Source organism: Cinclus cinclus, chromosome 16 (assembly GCF_963662255.1).
Source record: "Cinclus cinclus chromosome 16, bCinCin1.1, whole genome shotgun sequence".
In the NCBI taxonomy this organism is placed as follows: Eukaryota; Metazoa; Chordata; class Aves; order Passeriformes; family Cinclidae; genus Cinclus; species Cinclus cinclus.
The window spans coordinates 10,014,253-10,038,664 of NC_085061.1; the positions used below are offsets into that span (position 1 = coordinate 10,014,253).

Genomic DNA, 24,412 nt, shown 5'->3' on the forward strand with positions numbered 1-24,412 from the left:
AAAACAGTAGTAGTCTCTTCACACCAGTTTATTCCTGTGCCCATTGCCAGCAATGGGCATTACACCAGGCGAGTCAGCTCCTGCCACAGAGGAATTGGGATACACAGTTGATGCAAGGTACACCCTCTCAGTGCATGCAGTTGCAAACAAAGCTTATTTAATTCTCATCATGGTGTTTTCTGATGAATAGTGTGCACAGGACCAGGTTCTTCACAGTACTGAAACACTTTTGCTGGTTACACATGTCATGAGCATATAGTCCATCTGCATATGTTGCTCCAGGTTAGCTGTGTACTTCAGGGCTGTTTGGAGTTAGCTTGGCTTTCCTCTCCACACAGGGTCCTTTAGCAGAGTACTGCACCAGCAGAAAGGGCTCTTTGGTTTCTCCCTCACCCACAATGCTTTCCTCATCCTCAGACTGGCTGAGCTTCTGCAGCCGCAGGTAGCACCAGCATCCCAGGATCAGGGCTCCCAGAGCCGCAACAGCGATCAGGATGACGATGACAGTCACCACTCCAGTGGTGGGGCTGTGATCTGTGATGGACATGGCCAACAGTTCGGGCTGTGTTCTTCTTTAGGAGATTTTTCTGTTCTCACTATCAGTCTCAATGCATCTTCAAACTCCTGCAGGGTTAAAAATACATAATGAATTTGTGCAGTTTTACTGCACTCAGCAACATAATATTCATGGCTGATACTGTCCACAAAGGCACATGGATCCTCTTGCACTCAGGTGCTTTGTGCTGCTCAGTCACAGAATCACAGAACCATGTTCTGGCTTCTGACATGCTTGAGATGGCATACAGTCAGCCTACTAAGAAGTAACAATTTTCTCTAGGAGATGCAAGAAAAGACTGAAAGCTCCATGGAATTCATAAAGGTTAGTACAGTACATTTGTTGATACAAGTGCTGTTATCACATGTGAAATCTCAAATCCATGACAAGGTAGCAATTCAGCTACCCTTTCCTCAAGGAATCCTACAGGAGCTGTACATTTGAGTATCTAGCCCTTCTTAAAATTTAATTTACAAACATCCTTCTTGTATACTAACAATTCCAAGATTGGTAAGCTAATTGTGAAGGTAATTGCAGTGCTAATGCATTACTCTAAGTCTGTCCATAACATTGGTCTGCTTAAGGGCTGGGTAGATGGTAATTAATTGTTTGTTCATTGAGCACATAAAACATCTGTTGCTTTTTTTCATAAAAAGCAGGTGGAGCTATATTTAAAACTAATGAAGTACAATGGAAACATCATTTTAAGCTTCTGCTCCTCTTAGTGGCTTTAAAACCATTAAGAGAAAGGTAGTCTGTTAGGACTGCTGGAATTGGAAGAGAGGCAGCAGCCAGAAACTGGAAGAGCTCCAAGACTTCCTTAGTTTGCTGTAGTTTGAAGAGGACAAAAATACACAGGTAAAGTCTTCCACTACTTCGTCCAAATTCACAACCCCATGTATAAAAGTTATGTGAGCCTTAAGTTTCAAAGTTACTGTTTACAAAGCTGATAGCTTCACTTTTCTTCCTTCAACTAGGACATAAAAGGTAATGAATGAACAATTTGCTTCTTTCCTACTACCCCAGCTCTTCAACAAACACAAACTCATGGAAAACTTTATAGTAGAGACCAGAGCCAGTCCTACCCAGGAATATTTCTTACCTCTGTACTACTGTAAAAAAGCAGGTTAGGGCTCAATACTGCCATTTAAGGTACAAAAGATGCAGTCCCTAGAGGCTCTAAGGCCAGCTCTAAGTCCACATTGCCTTTCTCCTGTCCTGTACTCACTGACTGGCAGTGGGGTAACAGAGTGTCTTCTGGCTGCCAGTCTGCTGAGGGTTCATATACACCTGTCCAGGAAAGGCTCTTCCTCACCATCACTGCTGCAGTCTCAACTGCAAGTGCAGCATCTTCATACAAAAACCCCTCAGGAGAAGTCAGTTTTAACTCACCCTGAGCCAGGACCACTGGGTTACAGTGAGTGTCACCCACTGCACCAAAAGTCTCACATTTCAACATGAGTCAAGGCAAACACTGGATCAGTACAGGATCCTTACCAAGTACAGCTCAAGCCAGAGACCCACCAAGTTTGTTCTCTGATGTCTGTCTCATGGAATGAGACCTATGTGTATCACCATTTCAGCAAGGACACCTCTACTACAGAGTTCAGCAGGTGTTATTAGAGCCCAGTGTCACATAACTTGCAGACACTCTGGTTACATTTCGAGCACCGTAAACTACAGCAATCGATAGCTTGTAATACATCTGATACAACGAGACAAGTTCTGCAGACCCAGTTTTCCCTAAGTAGTAAAACCAAACCTAATCACACTACACACCCTCAGCAGGGCTGCATGCCCACCGCAGTCAGGGAAGTGTATGATTTGTCATCATCAGCTTGATTCTGCAATGCTTATTCAACACAGGGTGATCAGCTGAGGGTCATTAAGAGTGACTTTCATGTAATTCATTTTCCTCAGGGTTTGTCTAAAGAGACAGCACTGTTTGATCCAGCCAACACAGTACAGCATCAGCATAAAAGATACTTTACCTTGCTTCTCATGCAGACACTTCATGGCCACATCGAGGCGTCTTCTGCAGCTTGCACTATTGCAAGCAGCAGTGACAGCCTGCTGTTCCTCTGCAGTAGTTTGGGTCAGCATATAGCCTTACATTAAGCAGTTACTGTCACCTAGAAAACAGTTTTTCATAGTGGGAACTATTGCAGATGCTACCCCTCTGCCATTCTTTAGACAGCATCAACTATATAAAGTATGAAACTTTGTACATCACCAGGAAATTGTTTTGGGATCACCAACAATCTTGTTTCAGGATGCACAAGACCAACTTATGCTCACTCAATAATTTTTGAGTCCAAATTCAAGTGCAATACAGCAACTTACAGATTCCGCTTAACAATCTTTCTTGGCCAAATCCATAGGTTTTTACCTTTAAAATTCCACATTTTCTATTGGATTTAGAATTCAAAGAACTTCACTTCTCAGTGACAAAGTGCAAGCAAAATTCCTTCAGGCATACCCTCTTCCTACTCAGAGACTTGAGAGCCAACACCTTATATAAATTCAGGTATTAAGCATCTGTACAGACAGCACAAACACTAGGTAATAGTACGTGACAGTAGCTTTAGATAGTTTGGAAGCTATAGTTTTTTGCTAGCTCACATGGCTGTTTTTGTGTCTTTAGGTCACTGTACAGCTAGAGCTATAGTTCTCCTGCAGTATTAGTTCTACCCTTAGCACAGTACATTTGCATATTGTAACTATTTGTAAGAACTTGTGAAGCCTTAGGACTGTGTTGTTTTCTGGACACACAACTCCAACCTTGCTGTTCTTTCCACCAGCAACTGACTGGAACCCAGATTAAGCTGTCTCCACACTCCCCTTCTTGATAGGGGAAATACTGCATTTTGTAGATCCCCTTAAACTAATTTAAAGACCACAAATAGTTCAGACTTAGTTTCTTCTTAAAGCCTACCTGAGCTAAAAAGCCCCTATGAGCATACCAGGAGCAGCACTGCCTTTGTTAATCACTTTTACTGGAAGATATTAGGCTGGAGGCTGTAAATTCCTGATCTTCAAAGGGATTGCCATCACCACCCATATATATTTGGTGGCACTTGTAGAGCTATGTCCCTTCCCACCACATTTACTATCAAATCAAGCATCTAAGCATATTTACTCATTAGTATGATTAGTCAGATCACTGGTGTGAACTGCAAATAGCCTATTTCAGTTTTTACAGCAATCAAGCAGTGAAAACATCAGCTAGAAACCATTTTTCCATAAGTAACTTGCTTTTCTTTTTCACCTAATAGCAGCTACTACCCAGAAATTCATTTGTGAAGTTTCATTATCCAATTCAGAAGCTGTAACTAAAGGACAAACAGGCAGTTTGAATTGCAGAAGGCTGCTATGGGACAAATGCAGTGCAAGACTGGAATTAATTTCTAAACCAAGTTTTTCATTATTACAGGCACTATGCTGCTAAGTTCAATATTGTTAATGCCTGCAGGAATGTTTCACTGCTACCATTCGAGCCAAAGCTATAGGAAGAAGCTTCAAAAGCAAATTTACTATGGTTCACCCAGATATACTGAAGTCCTCATCAAGCAGTTATGCTCAAGGTTCAAGTATTAAGTCTTTGGGATTTCATTTTTTTTTTTGGGGGGGTGGGGGGGGGTCAGGGTGTGGCAGCTATAGTATTCCACCTAAAGTAAGTTAAGTGGGACACAGTAAAGAAATGACAATAAAACTACCAGAGTGACCTTCAGTTTGAATTATTAAATCAGTAAAAACTTGCAATCAACATGCTTCTAATTGTGAAAAAGGCTGTCTCCATTTCTGCTAGTAAAATCCCTTTTGAGAAATGCTGCATACTCATTACAGTAACATCCTTCTTGTTCCAATGGAAGACAAGGGAAGAACACACTGGGAAGATCAGTGCTGTACATTTACCATTGGCATACAAGTGTGTATAGCACCCACACTATCCACATAAAGCAAGGCCTTTACAATACAGAAGCACTCAGGCTTCACCACAGCACATAAAAAATGGCATCACTGTTATTCTTCATTAACATTCTTCTGTTAATGCCAAATTACCTTGCACAAGCTGGGGCTTTGCCAGAGGCTATTTTAGAAATGGGGAGCAGTTTAGTAGAAATCCTCAATGCAAATCACCTTTTCTCAACCCTTATTCTAGTTTTGATGAGGAATAAAAGAACGGGGCTTTTCTGTGGCTAATTAGCAGGGGACAGTATTCCAAGAACTTAGCATTCAGGCAACCATTAGCCACTCTAGAACGCAAGCTGACACCTAACAGCGTTGGCTGGACATCAGTTAGTTCCCACTGGAGGTGTAGTGGTACCTTAGACTAAATCGAGACTCACTTTTAAAGCTTTGCACCAAGCTAAACCACACAGAAGCTAGTAGCTTACAGAAGACAGCAAGATGGAGACATGAGAGACTAGCAGTGTAAGATGTATTCCAGACATGACAACAGTTGCAAGAACAGACAGACTTTCTCAGCAAGTGGAAGATATTTATGCTGTAACTACCTGGCCAGCAAGTCAGCCCATTAATGCAGAACTGGAAACAGTGTTAAGACCATGTTGACATCAGAGCAATTGCCTGGCTGGAAAAACATCTGTCAGACTCCAGATTTTTATCTGTCAGTGTCATATCCACATGGAGCTCTAATGAAAAGTCTGTCCTGATATGATAAGAGTAACTTCTGACATTCCATTACCAGAAGTAGTATGTTGTATATATTCCCTGGCATAACTTAATTCCTGAACTATTAGAAATATTACTGAGATGCCAACATGAAGTTTGCTGATAAAAATAACGGGTTTTTTAAATTTAGATTCAAGGTAGCTCTCCAAATATGTAATTTTGGGGTTTTTCTTTTTAATGGCTTTGTCTAACAGCAGCTACACAGCACCTGATATTTCTGATAGTCAAACAGTTTTTATATACAGCAAGTACCCCAGCAGTCAGTCACATACCTGCACCAAGCATGTCTGGCTAGAAGTCCTCTATGTAGTGTTTCTGAGTCACCTTATTAGAAAGGCGAAGGTCACACTGGTTTTGGATCTTGTCTGGCAAGTCTTCCTTCTTGCTCTTCCCCTGTGGAGAGGGATCACATTGGTCTCTAGCTGCTCCACATCCCGAATGCCTTTCACTTTTGGCTTTCCAATGACATAATCATGTTTAACTACTGGCTTCTGGCACAAGCTGTCAGGGAAAGAACCCTTACTGTTTCACCTACCTGCTAATCAAGGCAGGAGTCTCAGAAGTGGTTTCAAGTTCTTTAGGTTTATTCAAAAGCAACATCTACTGACAAATGTAACGTTTACACCTACATTTGCGTCAGGAAAAGGAAGAGCACGAGAAGGCACCGTACACAGCAGATACTCAGAGGAAGAAAGAACAAGATTCAGTCTGAAGAACTTGTTTTCCAGCCTGAAAACTCCCGGATTGTCATCATAAAGGTCGGTTTGGACATACACTGCAGCATGTACCGAGCTCCTCGCATTGGGCGAGCAGGGTCGAGCCTCTGCAGCCGAGAGGAGCCCGGCGCCCATCCCGAGCAGCCGCCGACGATCCACTGCAGCACGGCAGGGCGACTGCAAACCGCCGGGAGACGGGGCCGAGCTCCGGGGCAGGCAGCGGGGCTGCACGGGCCGCGGGAGCCCCAGTCACCTATGGGACCAACGCGAGGCCTGCGGGGCACCCAGCACCGCTCGGAGCCCGGCAGAGCCGAGCAGCAGACCCTCCCGCGAGCCGCCGCTCACACAAAGAGCGAGAAGGGGCGGCCCCGGCCCAGGGCGGGGGAGCTCAAGCGGCCCCGACCCCAGCGCGGGTCCCTGCCCCCCTCACCGACCCCCGCCCCGCACGGAGCCGAGCCGAGCCTCCCCCGGATCGCTCGGCCGCGGTCACCACCCCGCACAGCCCCAAAGCACCCACCAGACTCGCCGCGGCCGCGGCAGCTCCTTCCTTGCCCGCGCCGCCGCCTTATAGCGGGGGCCGGGCGGCGCCGCACGGCGCCAATCGGGGCCCGGGCAGCAGCAGCTGACGGGCGGGGCCCCCGCCGCCCTTCCTTCCTTCCCCGCGACAGTCGCGGTGGGTCCCGCCCCACCCCGCGCCGCGAGGAGTGAGAGTGGAATCACGAACAGAATCACGGAGTCAGAGAGTAATAGAGGCATGGAACCGTGGAGTCATGGAGGTTGGAAGAGGTCTTCAATACCGTCCAGTCGAACTGCCGACCCAGCACCACTACAATGATCCCTAAATCACATCACCCAGCGTCACATCCAGACGCTTCTTCCTCTTAAACACCACGAGGGACAGTGCTGCAACCACCTCCCTGAGCAACTTATTCCATTGCCTGACTACGCCAATAGCCCCCGTCTCAGCTTAAAGCCATTCCCTCTGGTCCCCTCACTGTGGGCGCTGTGTCCCCAGCCCACTACAACCTCCTTTCAGGCAGCTGGGGAGCGGGATGAGGTCCACCCGGAGCCTCGTCGGCACTGAACAAACCCAGCTCCCTCAGCCGCTTTCCATAACACGTGCTTTGCAGACGTTGCTTGGCGGGTCCCGGTGCCAGCGGCCCGCGGAAGGAGAGGCTGTGCTGAGGGGCTCCCTTGAAGGGCCCCCCCGCAGGGCCGCGCTCTTTCCCCTCAGCCCTAAGCCTCGCGCAGCGTCCGGCGAGGGCGTGGGGACACAGCCGCCCCCACCAGGGACTGAGGCTGTGCCACGCCGTTGACCCGGCCCCAGCGCTCTGTTCGCCAGCCCCGCCGGGGTAAAACCCCTCGGACACCTCGGTAAGCCCGCAAGAGGCGCCTTCTCGGTTCACCGGGCAGCGACGGGACAAGGGCGCCTTTAGCGGAGGCCGCGCCTGGGCCCCGCGGTGCTGGCGGCGCTGACAGCCCCGCCGGGCCCGGCCAGCCCTCGTTCCCCGAGCAGACAGCGCCGGCCTCCCCGAGCGCGTCTGCCTCGAGCCTGCGGTAAGGTCTCGTTCCCAGTATACACATTTGGTAATTCGTGCTATGGTGCTGCAGTTAGGAAATTGCCCAATGCAGGGATCTGTCATCCTTCGGCTGAAGTTGGTCGTTACTGCAGTAAAAAAGAACATTTCGACTCCTCTGATGTGGTATAGTTACTGGTAACACAGGTCCCAACTTGTTTGGGGTTTCTCTGAAGTCTGGCAAAATGAGTTTTGAGGGAATAGACTGACAGAAGATCAAGTTTGGAAGTCACCATAGCTTATAGAAAAACTTGTTTAAAACACAGTTTATCTCATGGTTTAACCCCAGTGAGCAAACAAGCTCCCCATTAGCAGGATGAGGGAGAGAATCAGATGACTTTATTTTATTACTCACTTTTAATTATCAACCCTGCTTTTAAGGAAGATCCAAAATGTAACCCTACAGTAGCTCCTGTGAAGAAAACTTGCTTTATTCTAACCAAAACCAGCACAACTGCAAAATTTTCTATGGAGTAAAACTAATTTTTTCTTTCATAAATGCAGTGTGCAACGTAAGCATGAAACAAGGTGCATGGTCTCTTTCCATTCTCTTTCAGTGGAAAGCTAAATATGGCCCTGTACCCTGTACCCTCACCTCTACTTGCTCTCTAAGCCATCCAGACAGAAGTCATCTTTTGCCTGGGAGCTGTAAAGCCCCCTTCACATATGTTGGTGTATCAGGAAACCTTCCTGAGATGACAGGTAACTCTGGATTGCTCCCAAATCCTATCTAGCCAATTTGCAGCATTAGCAGAGCAGCTGTTTTTTCATGGTACACACTGCCCCAAGCACACCATCCTGTAGCTTGTTTAATCAAAAATGTATGGTGGCATGGAATATCTGAGATACCACAGCCAGTTAAGAACATTTTTATAAAAGTCATTGTTTATTGTAAGATTAAAAGTTCAAGTTTTGGATCTATTAAGTGTAGTGCAGCATCAATTTCTACTGTCTTTATGCATCAATTGCTACATAGAAGAGATGATAAAATACTACTAAACCTTAAAAGCTCATAGTCTTTTTTGAAAGAAGTGGAAGAGCAAGCACAGACACTGGGTTACTTTCACTGTTGGTAGCTAATGGTCTGGATTGTCTGGGAAAATAGTATTGGCCATGGCAGTAACCTTCTGTCAGGTGAGCAGATGCAGAGGTAGCCTTTGGGCCAGTACTTTAATAAGATGTGTAAATCTCATTTTGATACTTGGATCTCTCCAGAGATGCCTGTTTTACTTATGTAACCATGGATGGAGTCTGCACTGTGTGTAAGTGTCCCAATCCATTTCAGTGAGAAGGGTCATGTCCTTTTGTACAAAAATCATGAATGCAGTTACGACAAAGCTGACTGGTAAAAGCCATCCAATAATAGCACATCCTTAAGAGAAAAAGACCAGCAGTCTCTTTTGGTATAATTTGAAAACTTTTTGCCTTTGAGAAAGTTTTAATACTCATTTTGTGTCTCGTATTTAGTAAATGGCACAGAGAACAAAGGTTCATTCACATCAGTTCCTTATCTTTGTAAATGGGCTGCTTGCTCTGCACAGGCTTGGAGGGGAAATTTCCAATCTGCTATGGAGAAAGTACAGGGCTGTTAATCTTTCAAAATCACTTAGAAGCTCCTCTTACTTTCCCACCTTCACCCATCTCCAGTTAACGCTTAAGGCTTTTGGCAGGGGCAAGGGTCTAATGATCTCAGATCCATGCATGGGGAGCAGAGAACCCACTGCATTCTTCACCAGGAGCTGCTGAAGCATACTCAGTTAAAGCCATTGAGTGATATGGTTTTCAGCTATGCTGAGGATGAAAAAAAGAGAGTTTTCTCTCATTTATTTACTGTTGCTCCTTGGCTATGCACAAGTAATATACAACTGTGAATATGCAACATGCTACTACAGGAGATATGTTTCTCTTCCTTGGAAAAGATTTACAAGTGTCTCAGTAAGATTTCTTCCTCAATATTCATAACTTACATAAACAGATTTGACAATTTTCTGAATTTATACTATCATTTAAAGCACACACTTCTGCTTTAATGTTTTCATATCACAAGCACTCAAGAGTGTAAACCATTACATGTGCTTATAGATTTCACTGGGAATTATCCACAGAAGAATTCTGGGGTCAGTTGTAGTTGCCATTGACACAGTCATCTGGCTCTCTGCTGGAGTTACTCTGACCCAAGCATAGTTTCCAGCAGTGGTGATTTTAAGTGTTACTAATTACAGAGATTCTTTTGTTTTTCTTCAGGGACTATACCACTGTCAGAGAAATAAATGACCAGATTGTTTTTGCTTGATTGTTTGTTTGTTTGTTTGTTTTTTTGTTAGAAATAAATTGTTTCCATTGCTGCAAATTCATGTCACACACTCCTTGTCTGCTAATGTGGCTATTTAAAAAGTACTTATTTTTGGATTTTCCTTCTGTCAGTTATATCCTGTGCCCTCTAAGTACATCCTTTGTATATTCATTATGCTTTAATTTTGAACAATTACTATCAATATTTGTTCCTTTAGTTAGGGGCACATTTTGTGTTACTTCTGAAATAGTGGCCAGTAAAATAAACCATGTGCTCCCTCCATATCCATGTAGAAAGACAATGAATATGCAGCAGATGCATATTACACCTCTAGTATCTGTTCCATTTCCTGTTGTTCTGTAGCACTCCTTGGTGCAAAGTGTGTTCAGTAATCATTGTGCACTCTGGAAAGTTTGTCAGGGAAAGAGACCACATGGACAGTTTTGAAGGTCTGTAGGGGCATTGTTAAAGAGGACAAGCTGCTGCTGTCTCTATTTGAGGAGGTCTAAATGACATCTTGCACCTTTACTTACAGGTCACTGTAGAGCACATACGTGAGGGAAAATGGGACCAAGCTGGCCCTCTCCAGCAGCTTGAGCTTCTTATTTCACCTGGAAAAAAGAATATGAGAAATTACTAATCCAGATCTGTGCATGAAGAGAAATGAAGGTATATGAAAAGTTTGTACAGGTCAAAGTTTAATTTTTTTTTATGTTTTGCAAAACCTTGGGGTAATATAAACCAGGATTTGCTTCCTCTACCAGAGCATGCTGTACATGCCCCCAATGTTCTTCTTGCATTCTTCTGCTGTGGAACCCTACCAGCTTTCCTTAGCCTTCTGCTTGAGAAAGCATCTACTGGCTTTTGTACTCAGCTATTTGTAATTATGGGTATGACTCATGAAGTGTAAAAGCACTTTTAAGATTAGTGTGAGAATAGACTCACTGGATATCTGAATAGTAGAATCAATCCACTTCTGTATTAGTGCTAGGAATACCCACCATACCTATTTAAAAGAAAACCCTCAAAAAATAGTTTGTACATGACAGCATAATTGAATGATGCATTCTCCAATTCTGATTAGTGCTGTAAGTGGTACTTCATGATGAGAGACTGTGAATCCAGGCCAGGAAAAATGGATTGTTTAAAACCCATTTGAGCATAAGTTTCAATTTAGGATTCTGAAGGCTGTAGCCCTTTTTTGTCATAGAACCAAAATTGGGACAAGAGGTGTTTCTGTTTGGATGCTTGCATTCTGCCCTGAAAAGACAGCTTTTATATGGAACTCCAGAGGTGATAAAAACTGAAAACAGTGCTATACATCATATTGACAATGAAAGGTATAATCTTTTATTTTGCTGCAACACTAGGAGATAGCGGTAGGTATCTCCTATTCACTTCAAAATATGCAAAAGGATGAATTTGCTGTGTTGTACATCTTTGTCTCATGCTTTGGAGGCTGTTATTGTACCTGAAAACTGATGAACAAGGTACAGAGCATTTCCTTTGTGCATCAGTTATTTCTAAAGCTCTCTGCTAAAGTTGTGAAGCCTACTGAGAAAAGACGTCTGATGAGAGTGCCAGCATCTCAGGCTCACTCCATGGATCTGGTTGCAGTCAGTTCCCCATCCTTCCAGGTTATTACTTAGCATCCAACAGTCATTTTAAAAGATTGTATTTTAAACTAGACACCAGGTTTTAGCAAAATCAAATGTTGCTCTGTAATTAGGCTGCAGGCCCAGTCTGTAGCAGACAGAAGAGGTGATAATTTCCTAGTTGAAAGATTGGCAGTGTAACAAACTTCACTTTACAGTAACAATGTTTGGTTGGCACTATAGATAACTCTGCTGAAAAATAGATTCCTTGATATACATTTGGAAAGCACATTTAGTAGAGTGGTTCAGCATTTCCTTCAATTTAACTTTGCCACAGAAAGATTTACAACAAAGCTGTTCCCTATTGCAAGACTGGCAGCAGAGGCAAAAAAGGTTTTATTTTCATTCCTTCTCTCATCCATTGATAAAACCCAACATATTTTATGTTCCTGTGTGTAGCAGCCTTTTCCTGCTCTAGATGAACTTAGCATGCTCTTATTTCCTTCTGTCATCAGTAGTATGGCCAAGAATATGCTTTTCCTTTGGCAAAGCAGTCTCTTTCTTTTAGGACAAACAGTCTGCAATAAGCTTCTGACTGGTTTCTTAATAGGAAGCTGAAGGACTGCAAAAATGGAAGATTGGATAAGCACAAGCTTAGCAACATTCCTAGCATGCAGATAGTCTAGAGGAACAGGGACAAAAATATAAAAATTGACTTAAAAAATGGCATTGCTAACCATTATGTGTGTGGTTAGGTTTTTTGGTTTCTTTAATTATGAAGAAACATTTAATGAAAAATTGAGTGATTTAGCGACTTTCTGGAAGAGTTGGTCAATAATGAACTAATTTTATTAAGTAATTTATTTCTTCCAGGTATTAAAAATCCAATTGTAAGGAAGTCTTTAGTGTTAATGTATGGATCTTATTAGACCTTGGCTGATTTGGAGATATGGATATGTAAGTACTCCATCCTGTACATTGAAACTGAACCTTTCTTTTTCAAGTTTATAATTTTAAATTAATTTGGTAAAATAAAAATTGGCTTTGAACATCTGCCAGATTTTTAGCCCTCTCCTTGTTTACTGATTCCCCTTCTTAAGCCACATTTCCCATCTTCAAGACACGTATTGGGCGTGTTAGCTGGGGAAACCCAAAGAAAATCTGTTTAGATTGCAAATTTGTGTTTTTACACCACCTTTTTTTACCTTTTCAGCATACAGAGTAGAATTTGATTCATATGCTTCATGGTGTACTTAAGCTACCTTCACATAGAAGTAGACATTCAGATTGGAGTAGGATTGTTTTGAGACTGAGTAGTCAAATGTTTAGTAACTTCTTAACAGTCTTATTAGACTATATCACCATAGTCCTGCTTTTTACAGTAAGTGCTTGCTGAAACAGTGTAAGAGCAGTGACACAAATCAAAGTGTCCTCTAGTGCATTGCATTTACTGTGACAGATGCATTGCAGTGAAACATCTCTCCATATAAAACCTAATTTGAACCCTTCCCTATGGTAGCAAAGAGAAAAAGAAATCCCTTGTTATCTCGATATTTTTGCCAATTTGTTTGACTTAGCTTTGAATTTTAGGAGTGCTTCTGAAAACAAATCACAGTAAACAGTTCAACGTGGAAACGTCAGCTCTTGGGGAAACCAGAAAACACTACACGACTGATACCTACCCAGAATAGAAATCTAATGAGAACTAACTGCCTGGTGCTAGGGGAGAAGTTAGGGGTGGTTTGGAGACAAAGTGAGGGTTTGAGCAATGTAAAAAGGGAAGATGGAAATAATCTGAAAACCTAAGCCCAAACCGAGAAATCAATTCAGACAGCTCCATCTAGTCTCTTGATAACTCTGGTCATCTTTGTTTTGTACAAGTTTCCTCATAAATTTTGCCAGGATGTTGTTGTTTACTCCTGTTTTCCTGGGAGTAAACAGAACCTATGAAACCCAGGATAGGAATATTGCACCAGAGCAACCAGAACATTTAACATAGGCAATATTTAATACATGAAGGAGCTGCTTTATCTACTAGTAAGGAAGAGTATTACAGCACTCTGATTATGAGTAATTGTTTGAATTGCAATTAAGATCTTCAGATTAATTTCCTGAATACCAGCAATTACTCACTTTATTACAAGCTGAGCCATAAGGTGTTCCAATGTTGTTTGTTCAAAGGCCTTCACTCTCCTTCAGATTCCTGCAACTTAATCTATCTGTAACTTTCCCCTCTTCCATTTACTTCCATTGTTTCAAGTGTCAAGATTTTTTTTCTCTTTATTAGAATTAGGAGTACTCTTCCTCTGAATATCTGCAGCTGGACATAAATTGGGCTGATTCTGCTACTGTAGCTGCATTATACTCTGTCAAATCCTAAATGTCAGAGTATGTGCTTTTTACTACATTTTAATTGTTGGTAGCATTCTGTGACCAGTTTAGACAGGGGTAGCAGAGATGTAGAGGGTATGAAATGGAAGTTTGCAGTGGTAGAGGATGCACTGGTCACTAAGTGAGGATCACATCTGAAGAAAGCCACAAAGCTGCAAGGATCACAGAATTCAGGGTGTGAATCTAGGGAGAGTACTACACCTACCAACATATGCAAATCCTTTGTGAAGGGAGAGTTTGAAGACTGAGGAATTCAAGGTGTTAACTCTGCATGGTGAGCAGTGCACAAGAAGACAGCACTGGTGCTTGACTATTTTGCAAGTAAAATTTTACATCCTTCTTTCATCAGCTTTGATGCTTATTTGAACAGTGCCAAGTCCCTCCTGGGAGGGCAGAGCTATGAGTGCCTGTAAACTGCGGAAGGATCAGAGCAGCCTATTCTTTAGTGACCTAGCTGTTTTGTTGACTCAGCTTTTAGAAAATTCTGCTTTTATAAATTTTTATCCTGAGAAATGTGGGTTAAGTTGTATATGTCAAAAGTTCATTATAAATGTGATTTTTGCAGTGCTTTTTCTTGGAATAGCTCTAGTTTTGAAAATCCTTTATTGCACAATTTATGCAGTGGTAAAGCTGTTCCTACAAAACAGCTTACAGTAGCTGTCAGCATCAGATATTTTCTAGGCACTACATTTGCCACCTAGCAACCACAGTATTGTAATTGTGCTGGAAGTTATTCCATGTGTGCAGCCCTGTCAGATAAAGAGACTCTGCTGCAGGATTACCCACCAGTCATTAGTCATTAATGACAAGATGTCTTTCTTACAGTACAAAGTGCCCTGAAGATTCCCCAGGGTGAATGCACAGGGCTTCAAAAGAGCACTGAATTTTTCTGTAAATGAAAACCTGCATGATATTCCTCATGGTGAGGTCTTCAGTCAGCAGTTATTCCCTGCAAGGCAACTTTTGTAGGAAATATTTGAGTTATTTTCTTTCACTGCATTTCAGAATTCCAAAATTGGAAGTGTGTATTCTTTCAAGCTTATATTGATTGCTGTAAGAAATCAGATTCACTGTGCTATGTAGAAAAATATATAATCTCTGTGTGCTCAAATCTTCTAGAAATCCACTCCACTGCAATATATTTCTAAACCACAACACATCCCTGTTCTGCGTGGCATCAGACACAAGATTTCAGTTGCTTGGCCTCAAGTAGAAGAATACACATAAAATTGTCCTGGCCATTGCCCCTTTTTTGTCTTGAAAGCAAGGTACTTTTCTTCTCTAACACAGAGCATAAAAACAACATTGAACTCTCTCATATGCTACTAAAAAGAGTGAGAGAGAAGATTAAATTTATGGAAAGTAATTTGCTCCATCGGAAATGCATGCCTTGATTCCTGCAGCATGACAGATCTGAATGATTGCATAATCAGGAAAGCAGACACCAACATAAGCTGGAAAAAGTTAAAAACCAAGATTAGTGTTTGTGGAGGGGGAGGAAATGCAGCTTAGTATTTTCTTTTCACCACAGTTATTGAAACAAAATGGAAACACAAAGAAACTGTGAAATTTGTATATTTCTAAAAGGTGCCGCAGGATCCAAAGTGAATAGTGTCAGATTACTATGATGGGGAATGAACTTGTGTGCTGCTGTGCTTCACAGATATGGTGGACTGCTGACATTAAACGAAGAAACACAGTAAAAATATAGCACTTACGTGCTGGATGAAAAATGATTAATTTGTGACTCTGCAGCTTTGAACATCCTGACTCTCTTAGAACTGTCAGTTTTCAAAATACTCTCTAGAGTGCCTCCTTTATTTATCCTCTCTGCACTGAGCAGATCATGGAAGTGCTTTCCCTTTCCCCTGAAACTTGCATCTGATTAGGGGTGTGAAGACCAAAGAGAAGCAAAACTGTTCTAAAGAGTCTGTACCAGCCCAGGAAATGCCACAAGGCCACTTCAGACACTTCTGCAACCTCTTCATCCTAATAAGACAAAGAAGAAAAGCCAGCTCTGGAGCTTTAAATTCAAACTTTCCAATCTATCTTTCTCTTCATGTAAATAATTATTTCTTGCCACTTCCACCTGGTAGTCTGGATTTGCCTGCACAGCCAGTTCAAATTAAGTGTATAGATCTTAAGCATCTTATTTCAAAATAACCTAGACATTGGAACAATGCAGGGACACTATCTTCCATATGATGACAAGCAAAATTTTATTTTCTCATCATTTGATATCTATATAACAAAAGGACAGATTTCAGAATATTTGTAGAGCTTGGACTTGGTTTAGATTGAACATCTTTTCAGATGGAAGCAGCAGAACAGGGCACTTCAGGGCATCCTCAGTGACATAAAGTTGCAGACTTCAGTGGGTTTAAGCCTTTGCCAGATAGAAAGCTGAAGTTTGAAGCCTCATTGCCCTCCAGGCAGTGGGATGCAGTGGCTCTGTCTGGAAAGCCTTCTCCCCTTGTACTTAGCCCTGAGATCTGTGCACTCTGCATTGAACACATGACAAGGGCTGGGAACCAAGCATGTCACTAGTACAATGCTGGATGTCTCACACTGTTCCTAACACACTGAAAGTCCTCTTTCTTCTACCTTGGGGAAATAATGATCTTGGGGACCCTTATTGCTTGGGAATATTGGGCAGGTTGCTTAATGATTGGGAAAGAAAACACTTTTGAAAATGTAAAGAACAACATTTCAGTTGTTAGATTTTCCTTTTCTGTGGAGGCCCATGGGCCTGCCATAGCTCCATCCATAGCCTTGACCTGGAGGGATGTCCCTTGAATGGGATGTCCCTTGAGTGGGCTGTGATTACTTTACCTCAACCCTCCTGGAAGGATGCTCCTTAGGTTGGCACACCTTTTGTTATCATGGTGAGCTATCCCCAAACAGCTTCTGTTATCCCACCATGCCCTAGTACCCATGTTAATCCTTTGTAACCCATTGGTCTTTCCCCCTTGGTACCACCCTTGCTTTCCCCCATAAAAACCCCAGTATTTCCCCCAGTTCAGAAGGGAGCAGTCATTCCTGGCTCCCTTCACAGAGCTGCTGGATAATAAAGGAAACTGTGGAATCTGCCATATGATGCTTCCTGTCTCTCTGTCCCTGAGTCGGCCTGGGATAGCCTGGCAAGCAGAGCTGGAATGGCTGAGATGAAATCACTGATCAGAGCTGATCACTTGTGGCCACTGCCACCACTTGCTGAGGTTCATCTGGTGGCCAGGAGCCAGCCAGAAGACCCCCTAGAAGGTAGTTCCTTGTGGGACTCTCTCTGGGAAGGTTGGCAGCTTCTTGGGTCTGGAGCACTGGATCTCCACGGACCTCCTAGCGACCTTCACTTTTCCACAGTTTTTGTCTGTTTCATCCTATTTGGTATTACTGTCTTTCTTATTCCTCTTTTCCATGTCTTGTTTTTTCCTCCCTATACAAGCAATACTATTTCAATGACATCTTAAAGACTTCTGCTTTTCTTACTTACCTGTGAACTAATGTGGAATTGGATTAAAATAAAATTTGTGCTATATTCATAAGTAATACCAAGAAAAGGAGACTATACTTTGTGAGTCTGAAGTATATTTTTATAGGTAGGTGAACTATAAAGCCTCTAAAATAGGAGACTATTGGAATAGAAATGCTGAGATAAATGTTACTGGAATGACCTAACTCCAAGGAACTGAACTTAACGTTCTCTGAAAATAATGAGGGGTCTAAGTATTGCCATAGTAACACAATACTGGTATTTTCATTTTGAGTTAGAAGTTGAGTACCTGTATTTACTTGATTTTCTCTCGCTTGTTCTGCACTCAGTTCTGCTCAGTCTCTAACCTTACACTGCCTGCAATGCCCCACGGCTGCTCTGGACAGCTGCTTACCTAAATGGTCACTAGGAAAAAACTACATAGCGTTCAATTCAGCACATGAACTGCTGCTTGTTAAATTAAAATAAGCAGTTCTATTATCTATGAAATGAAGAAAATCATGCAAGAACAGAAAAATTGCCATCTGCCAGATTCTCTAAAAACATCCACTAACTTACTCTTGCATATTTCTGCAGCTAGTGCTCTTTAAGGTTGGCATGGAAGCCCTAATCATTGATCTCTGCATTTTGGCACTAATCAAATGGATACCACTTTTTATCCCAAAGCTGTACAGAAACTGATTGCATAGCTTCATAATTCCAAATTATAGTTACATTTCAACAGGCTGTTTATTTTGAGGAACTACTAGGATCCTCATCTTTTACTCTACCTGGCTTCAGTGGTAACTACACAGAATAGTGAATGTAACTAATTTAAAAATAGTGGTTGTCTCATGATATTTCCAGAAACCTTTAGGGTGTCTATTCTGTGTTGGATCAACATTTTGCAGTGAGCCAGTCTCATGTGCCTGTGATTATAGTGCAGTGTCTGATTCTGTGTGTGCGAGTAAGTGCCTCAGCAGGCATTCAGTTCATGTCAAAGACATTCAGAATAGCAGGAGGATTTTTGTACTCAGGGCACCCTTTTTGAAGAAGGGCCTAAAATATTGCTGCTGCCAGAAAGGGAGATGCACTGACAATTCCTAAGAAAGGATTAGCATTCCCTTTCCTGTGTCTGTGAGTCAGCTTTAGCTGACTTGACCTTTTATTCCTTAGTATTTGCTTTTGCATTTTCATTGATGTTGAGCCCTCAGTGGGAAGAGACAGTGATTAAATTCTTCCCAAGACTCTGAAGTGGGATATGGCAGTTGAAGGATGATAATTCAATGAATGACTGTGCAACTCAACCAGCCAAGGGGGAATGCAGATGTATTGTGGTAGCACTGTATGATACCCTAGAATATTTCCACAATAAACAGAGCTGTTGTTATCAGTCCTTTACTGGTGATGCAGATATCCTGGTGGTTTTGATGACTGTCAGATTTTATTCACAGAAATATTAGCTATTCTAAAACTCACTATGGTAATCTAAGCTGCAAGACTTTCAAATGTCTAGGTTGACAATCTATGGAAGGATTGTTCAATGACAGGCATTTTCATCCTTTCTATGTTTTAATAAATTGTCAAGGTTGAGACTTTTTTTCCTTATCTTAAAGTGCTAGTTGCTAAGGATAATATGTACTTGCTAGCACAAGATGTAAAGCTAACCATTTTTAAAAGAGAAAACCAAGGCACTTTTTTGTTAAATTCTGCTTATTAGCCAGGAAAATTACATACATTCTTCCTTTTTTGGCCAATGTGAACTTTGGAACTTCACCACTATTTCCAGTGAGGGTTAAACATCCTGTCACACATGGAGCTGGTTTCTGGTGCACTCCACTCTGGGGACTTTTACACTAGCAGCAGCTGGGTGCTGTGGTGCCAGCCTAAGGAGATATTTAGGAGGTGAAATCTTTGTGGGTTTGTGTTTTGTGATAGAATTCTGAATAACAGCATTTTAGACAGATGGGCAAGAATGGGGAATTTCAACTGCTGCTTCTTCAGTGCACGGTTGCAGTTGAAAAATGGAATGTGTGTCTAAAAGGAAATAGTTGGGATAAAGCTGTGTAGTGTTCACTATTTTGTGCTTTTCTCATTCTTTCTTCTAACTCCTGCTCTCCCTTTGCCCAAACCCTTCTGATGGGCCACCTTCCACATCTTCCTGCTTTAATCTCTACTATCCCTCTAGTAATCTATTCATGAGTAGAATTCTTAATAATCTCATTTCCTTGCCACATAGAACATCTGCAGTTGCCACCTTTAAAAATTCTGTGGTAGTCAGGTATTCCATGTATGAAAGACAAGGAAGATTTTCTTGAAAATCACTGGCTGATCTATATGATAGAGACATTTATATGCTTACTGTGGTATGACCCTACTTTAGCTACCATCTTCCACTGCCCAGGTGTAAATGTTCACCCAGATCCTAGCAATGTCTGCTGTTCAGTCTTGAAGAATAATAAAATGAAAAATAATGCAATAAAAAATAAAAAGCTTGAGAAGGGAGATAAACTTATTAAAAATAATTGTCATCTCCCTAAGCCTACAAGGAGAAAGTGGCATCATTCCCTTGTGGCACTGCACATAATGACATTTTCAGAATGATTGTTCAGAGCACAAGGTGGGAGGAGTTTTCATGCAGCTGCATTCAGTGTCATACATTTTATTTTGAACTGGTGTAAAGAAAAGTGCTGCAGGATTGGCTTCCAGTTAAGATGAAATGAACACAGCAAATTAGTGCCTTCTAGCCAGGGGCATCTGCATCTGCAGAACTAGCTGCCCACACAGCATCCTGTTACTGTGAAGGAAGAGATTCCCCCATTTAGGAGGATTTTGAAGGGAACTAAATTGTAATTCAAGAAGAAGTGCTGTATCATAGTGAGCAGTAATTCCCATACTTGTCAATAATGTCAGCAAAGAACATATAGACCAAATAGACAGAGACTAAATTATATTCCCGAGGCTGGTCTCACCAGGGGCAGCTGAGACAGTCCTTGTGCAGGGTTTATGATGCTTGTGTGCTTGTTTAGTGTATGGATAGCCCCTGGAGCTGCCAATACACAGTCACCTTCCTTGGGATACCCCACCTCTGGTATTCCAGTACAATTAGTTCTGCTTCTGTTCACTTGTCTAAAGGGTAGAAATCAAGGTATCTGGCACAGTGGGTTAAGAACTGTGCTTCTAAACATGTGCAGTTGGGACACTTCTAAGAGGCAATAGAACTGCAGAGAAGGAAGATGGGGCTATAGTCTGTAGTTTGCCATGAACTGAGGGAATAGACAGTAAGTCATTATAAAGACAAATTTCAGTCTAGAGATTATAAAAGAGTACCATAAATCAAACAGAGGAGGTGGTTCCTTTGCTCAGTAACAAACATACAGTGGCAGTCATGGCTGTGAGGTAGCTTGGGAGGTCTCTAGTCCAACCCACCTCTGAGATCAGGGCAAATTTCAAGATTAGACCAGGCTGCTCAAGGCCTTGTCCAGTCGAGTTTTGAGTATCTTCCAGGCTGGAGATGGCACAGCCTCACTTTCAATATGTTCCAGTGTTTCACCTCACTGTGAAGAATTCTTTTTAATGATTTAACAGAAATTTTCCTTGCTGTAACTTGTGACTGTTAATTCTTGTACATCTGTTTTTTTCAGCCACTCTCACAGCTGCATGAAGTGTTTTACCTTGGTAGCATGTCAGAGCTCCATAAGTAGCTATGTGCAAGTAAGCAGCCTATCTCCAGCTAATATAGCCACAGAAAACCCTTAATTTTTATTAATCTTACTTACCATGATCCTTTAGAAGAAAGCAAAACAGCAGGGAATAATGGACTCAATAGGTTTCCAGAAGTCTGCTAATTAATTTCAAAGACTGAGTATTGCAGTTATTATTTTGACAGATGTTTCCTTGTTTTGTCCTAGACTAACCATTTGATTACATATTTTTAAAGATTCTCAAGTTAATAGTGCTGACAACCTCAAGGAAGGAAGTGAGAATTGTGTGTTCTCTTTCTTTGACAGGAAATCAGTCAAGGTTGGCATACTGGCAGTTAAATATGGCACATGTTCTGCCTAAATATTGCTGCTTATTGCTGCTTCTCCTTTGCATACCTCTGTAAAAGGCCCCAGCAAGTATACAAACACTAATGTTCTCAATAACCCTGCAGTTATTAGTGAGCTATTAACTGATTTGGCACCTTCTTTGGAAGTGAAATACGTGTTTATGTGCATAATTTGCAGGTTTGAACAAGAGTTCAAACCATTTGCTGTCTCTGAACTCAGGTGAAAAGGCAGAAGGAGAAGCTGGTTTGAGATTCTGTTCAAAAGCATGTCTTGTTTAATCTAATATTAACTTCTTCTGTAGCAAGAAGTAATAGCTGAGTTATTCTGTCCTGTAAATAGTGTTATTTGCTGTGTTTCTGGCGGCTTCAGAAGGTCCACATGTGAATTTTAAATGCTGTAAACTCATGGCTGCCTCCAGCTTCTTCTTGAAGGCAGGAGGCAACAGAGGTTGATGAGAAAAGAAAGATCAACACAATAGGCAGTGATGTGGATTCAGCATCAGCAGCTACATAGACTGGCTGTTTTTATACCCTCATGGTAAAATTTTAAGTAAATATTTGACAATATTCCATTGAAAAATTTTTAAAGAATCCTTTCTGCTCATGATAAATATAAGGAAGGAAACAGCAGGCTGCAGAGGTGAACAGTGGAGCTTGCTGAACAGCTCGATGTGAACAAACAGCAGATCAGCTCTAGGAGCACATAAATTGAGAGTATGAGCCAAAAATAAGGTAGGGGTAGATTAGGAAAGCTTTTAGAGAATGAAGGTAGGAAAATCAAAAGAGGATCTTTCAAGTAGGTTTTGACAGAATAATTTAAAAATTACCAGAATAAAAAGTGTTGTTGAAGGAAGTCCATAGCATAAAGAGACTGAATGACAGTTTTAATTATACCCCTAATATATATGGAGAAAAACAAAAGTAAAGAAAAATTCAGTAAATAAAGTAAGTGCGGGTTGTATTAAGACTACTGTGCATGGGAAGTTTTTATAGTGCTGCTACAAGGGACCAGGAAAAGAAAGCAGGAGAAATGAAAACATTTAGAGCAAGGTGATTTCAGTGTCATGGGTTTATCATGAGGAGCTGAATAGTGAGATAACTGCACATCAGTATAGCTTAAAGAAACTGTGGAAGCTCCTGTAGCAACAAAAGAGCTGCTAGAAGCAGTTCAAAATGAAATTAATTCCACAGAAAAAAAAATATCAATGCACAGAAGTCAGTCCAGAAGAAGGACAGAATTGTGAGGGTGGAAAATCTACACATTCCTCTAGACCTCATTTATTAATCTCCTTCTTTGAGTTATACACATAAAATATTATGCAGTTTTCTCTGGGGCTGTAGCAGTGCTTATTGAAGGGACTAAAGGCAGCATCTGGGCTTCAATGTCCAAGCACTCATGGTGGTGTATAAGGGAGTATTGAGGAAAACTTGTTTACCAGCATTTCATCTCCCTTTCCATTACCTTTTTTCCCCCAGGAGGTAAGTCAGTGTGAATTTGACCTTTCTTCTCAGTGGCTGGTTACAGCCAGTCCATCACAGGAGTTGGAGTGCCTTCATAATTTCCTACTGAACAGTACCTGGTGATCTATTACCATGTATCCAAAGCAATCTGATTAGCATGTATCCAAATTAGCAATTTTGAATGGTAAACAAATAATGGCCAATACAAAAGCATTCACTTCCAACTACTATAATATTATCTTTGAAGCCAGGAGAATTTCCTCGGGATTTAAATTCATTAATGACTTATTTCTTTCTGCTGAGACAACTGGATACAGTTTGTCATGATCAAAGCTCTCTGGCTAAAAAGAGAATGAAAAATGAAGAGAAGCAAACAAACACTTTTTCTTTCCAGAAATCTGATCTATGTATCTAGTTTATTTAATGTATTCTTCAAAAATGTTTATAGACTTTTCTCACCCCCCTCTGTAGACTTCTTTCAGTGAAGGATTTTTCTGTCCTTATTAAAATAACAGCAAATGTATTAAAAAAACAGGAAAGTCTTCAGGAGGAGCAGATCTATCTGATGAAAAGCAGCTGCTCTGCAATCTGTACATCATCATCAGAAAGGCAGAAATTTATTGTATTAACATATGAGCAATGAAGTCTTGTCTAGAAAAATATACTGTGTCAGAGTATCTGAGTGTTATTTCTGATCTGAGTGTTCTAAGAGTGTAGGATTTCTCTGGACACTTCCTCTACACTGAGGGAGGGTAGTGAGAGGTTCTTCTCTAAAATAATGCTGTTCACTGGTTTGATTAGGTTTTGCTTTCTTTAATTTGGATTACAGCAGAGACTGTAGAAATTGTGTGTTTGGATCAGACAGGGTGAAGTGATGAAAACTTCATGTCCTTCAAAACTTCATAGATAGCAGAGTTTTAGCTGCTGGTCCCAGTGAACTGAGGAGGGTGTTTGTGCAAAGACACTGCCAGGATCCCCCAAACACACACAGAGAATACAAAAGCATGTGGTATTAGCCCTACCTTCCATACGCTCCATAAGAAATTCTCAGCTCAAACTGCTCAGGTCAGTCCCTCTGTGCAGCAGGAGTCGGGTTTTGAAAAGTCTGGGGAAAATGATTTTCCAAGGTGACCCATGATTTGAGTACCTGTTCCTAGAATTGAATGTGATGTACCTAGAAGAAGCTCATCTTTCAGCATGGCATTCCTAGTTCCTGGTCACAAGCATTTGGGGATTATGGTATTGTGTCATCACCAGTTCCTTGCTGAGGAGCTGCCAATGATCAGGGAGCATCTTGGATACATCTGTGAGCTCTGCTTCTGGCAAGAGAGAGGGACCCCCAGGCAGGGTCACTGCAGAAACCTGTGTGGCCCACAAAGGTGTCAATATTGCACCTGTATTTCAGATGATGCTTTCCTGAGGATGTATGTCATGAGTTCCCTTGGGTCCATTGGGATCAGCCATCCCAACTGAGTCCCCTCCCAAGTTCTTGTGCACCTGCAGCTCCCTCACTGGCAAGGAAGTAAAGAATAGAAGATTTTTGCTCCTGGTGTAATGTTGGAGAAGACAGTGGTCCTTCCTTGGGGCCTGAAACAAAAGTGAAAGTAG

At 41.8% G+C, this 24,412-nt stretch overlaps 1 protein-coding gene across 6 annotated transcripts; it reads right to left on the minus strand.

Annotated features, from left to right (window-relative positions):
• Window positions 1-12: 12 nt before the first annotated feature.
• SNN (stannin) lies at window positions 13-6,519 on the minus strand. 6 transcript variants are annotated; one of them, XM_062503278.1, is made up of 3 exons: window positions 6,485-6,519; window positions 5,524-5,644; window positions 13-624 (listed from the first exon to the last, which is right to left on the minus strand). In XM_062503278.1, exon 3 carries the CDS (start codon window positions 545-547, stop codon window positions 284-286), a length of 264 nt encoding a protein of 87 aa, XP_062359262.1. In that variant the 5' UTR covers window positions 548-624; window positions 5,524-5,644; window positions 6,485-6,519; the 3' UTR covers window positions 13-283. The 6 variants fall into 6 exon arrangements, with proteins under 6 accessions (XP_062359262.1, XP_062359261.1, XP_062359264.1 ...); XM_062503277.1 differs by lacking the exon at window positions 6,485-6,519 and adding an exon at window positions 5,787-6,043; XM_062503280.1 differs by lacking the exons at window positions 5,524-5,644; window positions 6,485-6,519 and adding exons at window positions 2,548-2,688; window positions 5,074-5,269.
• Window positions 6,520-24,412: the final 17,893 nt, after the last annotated feature.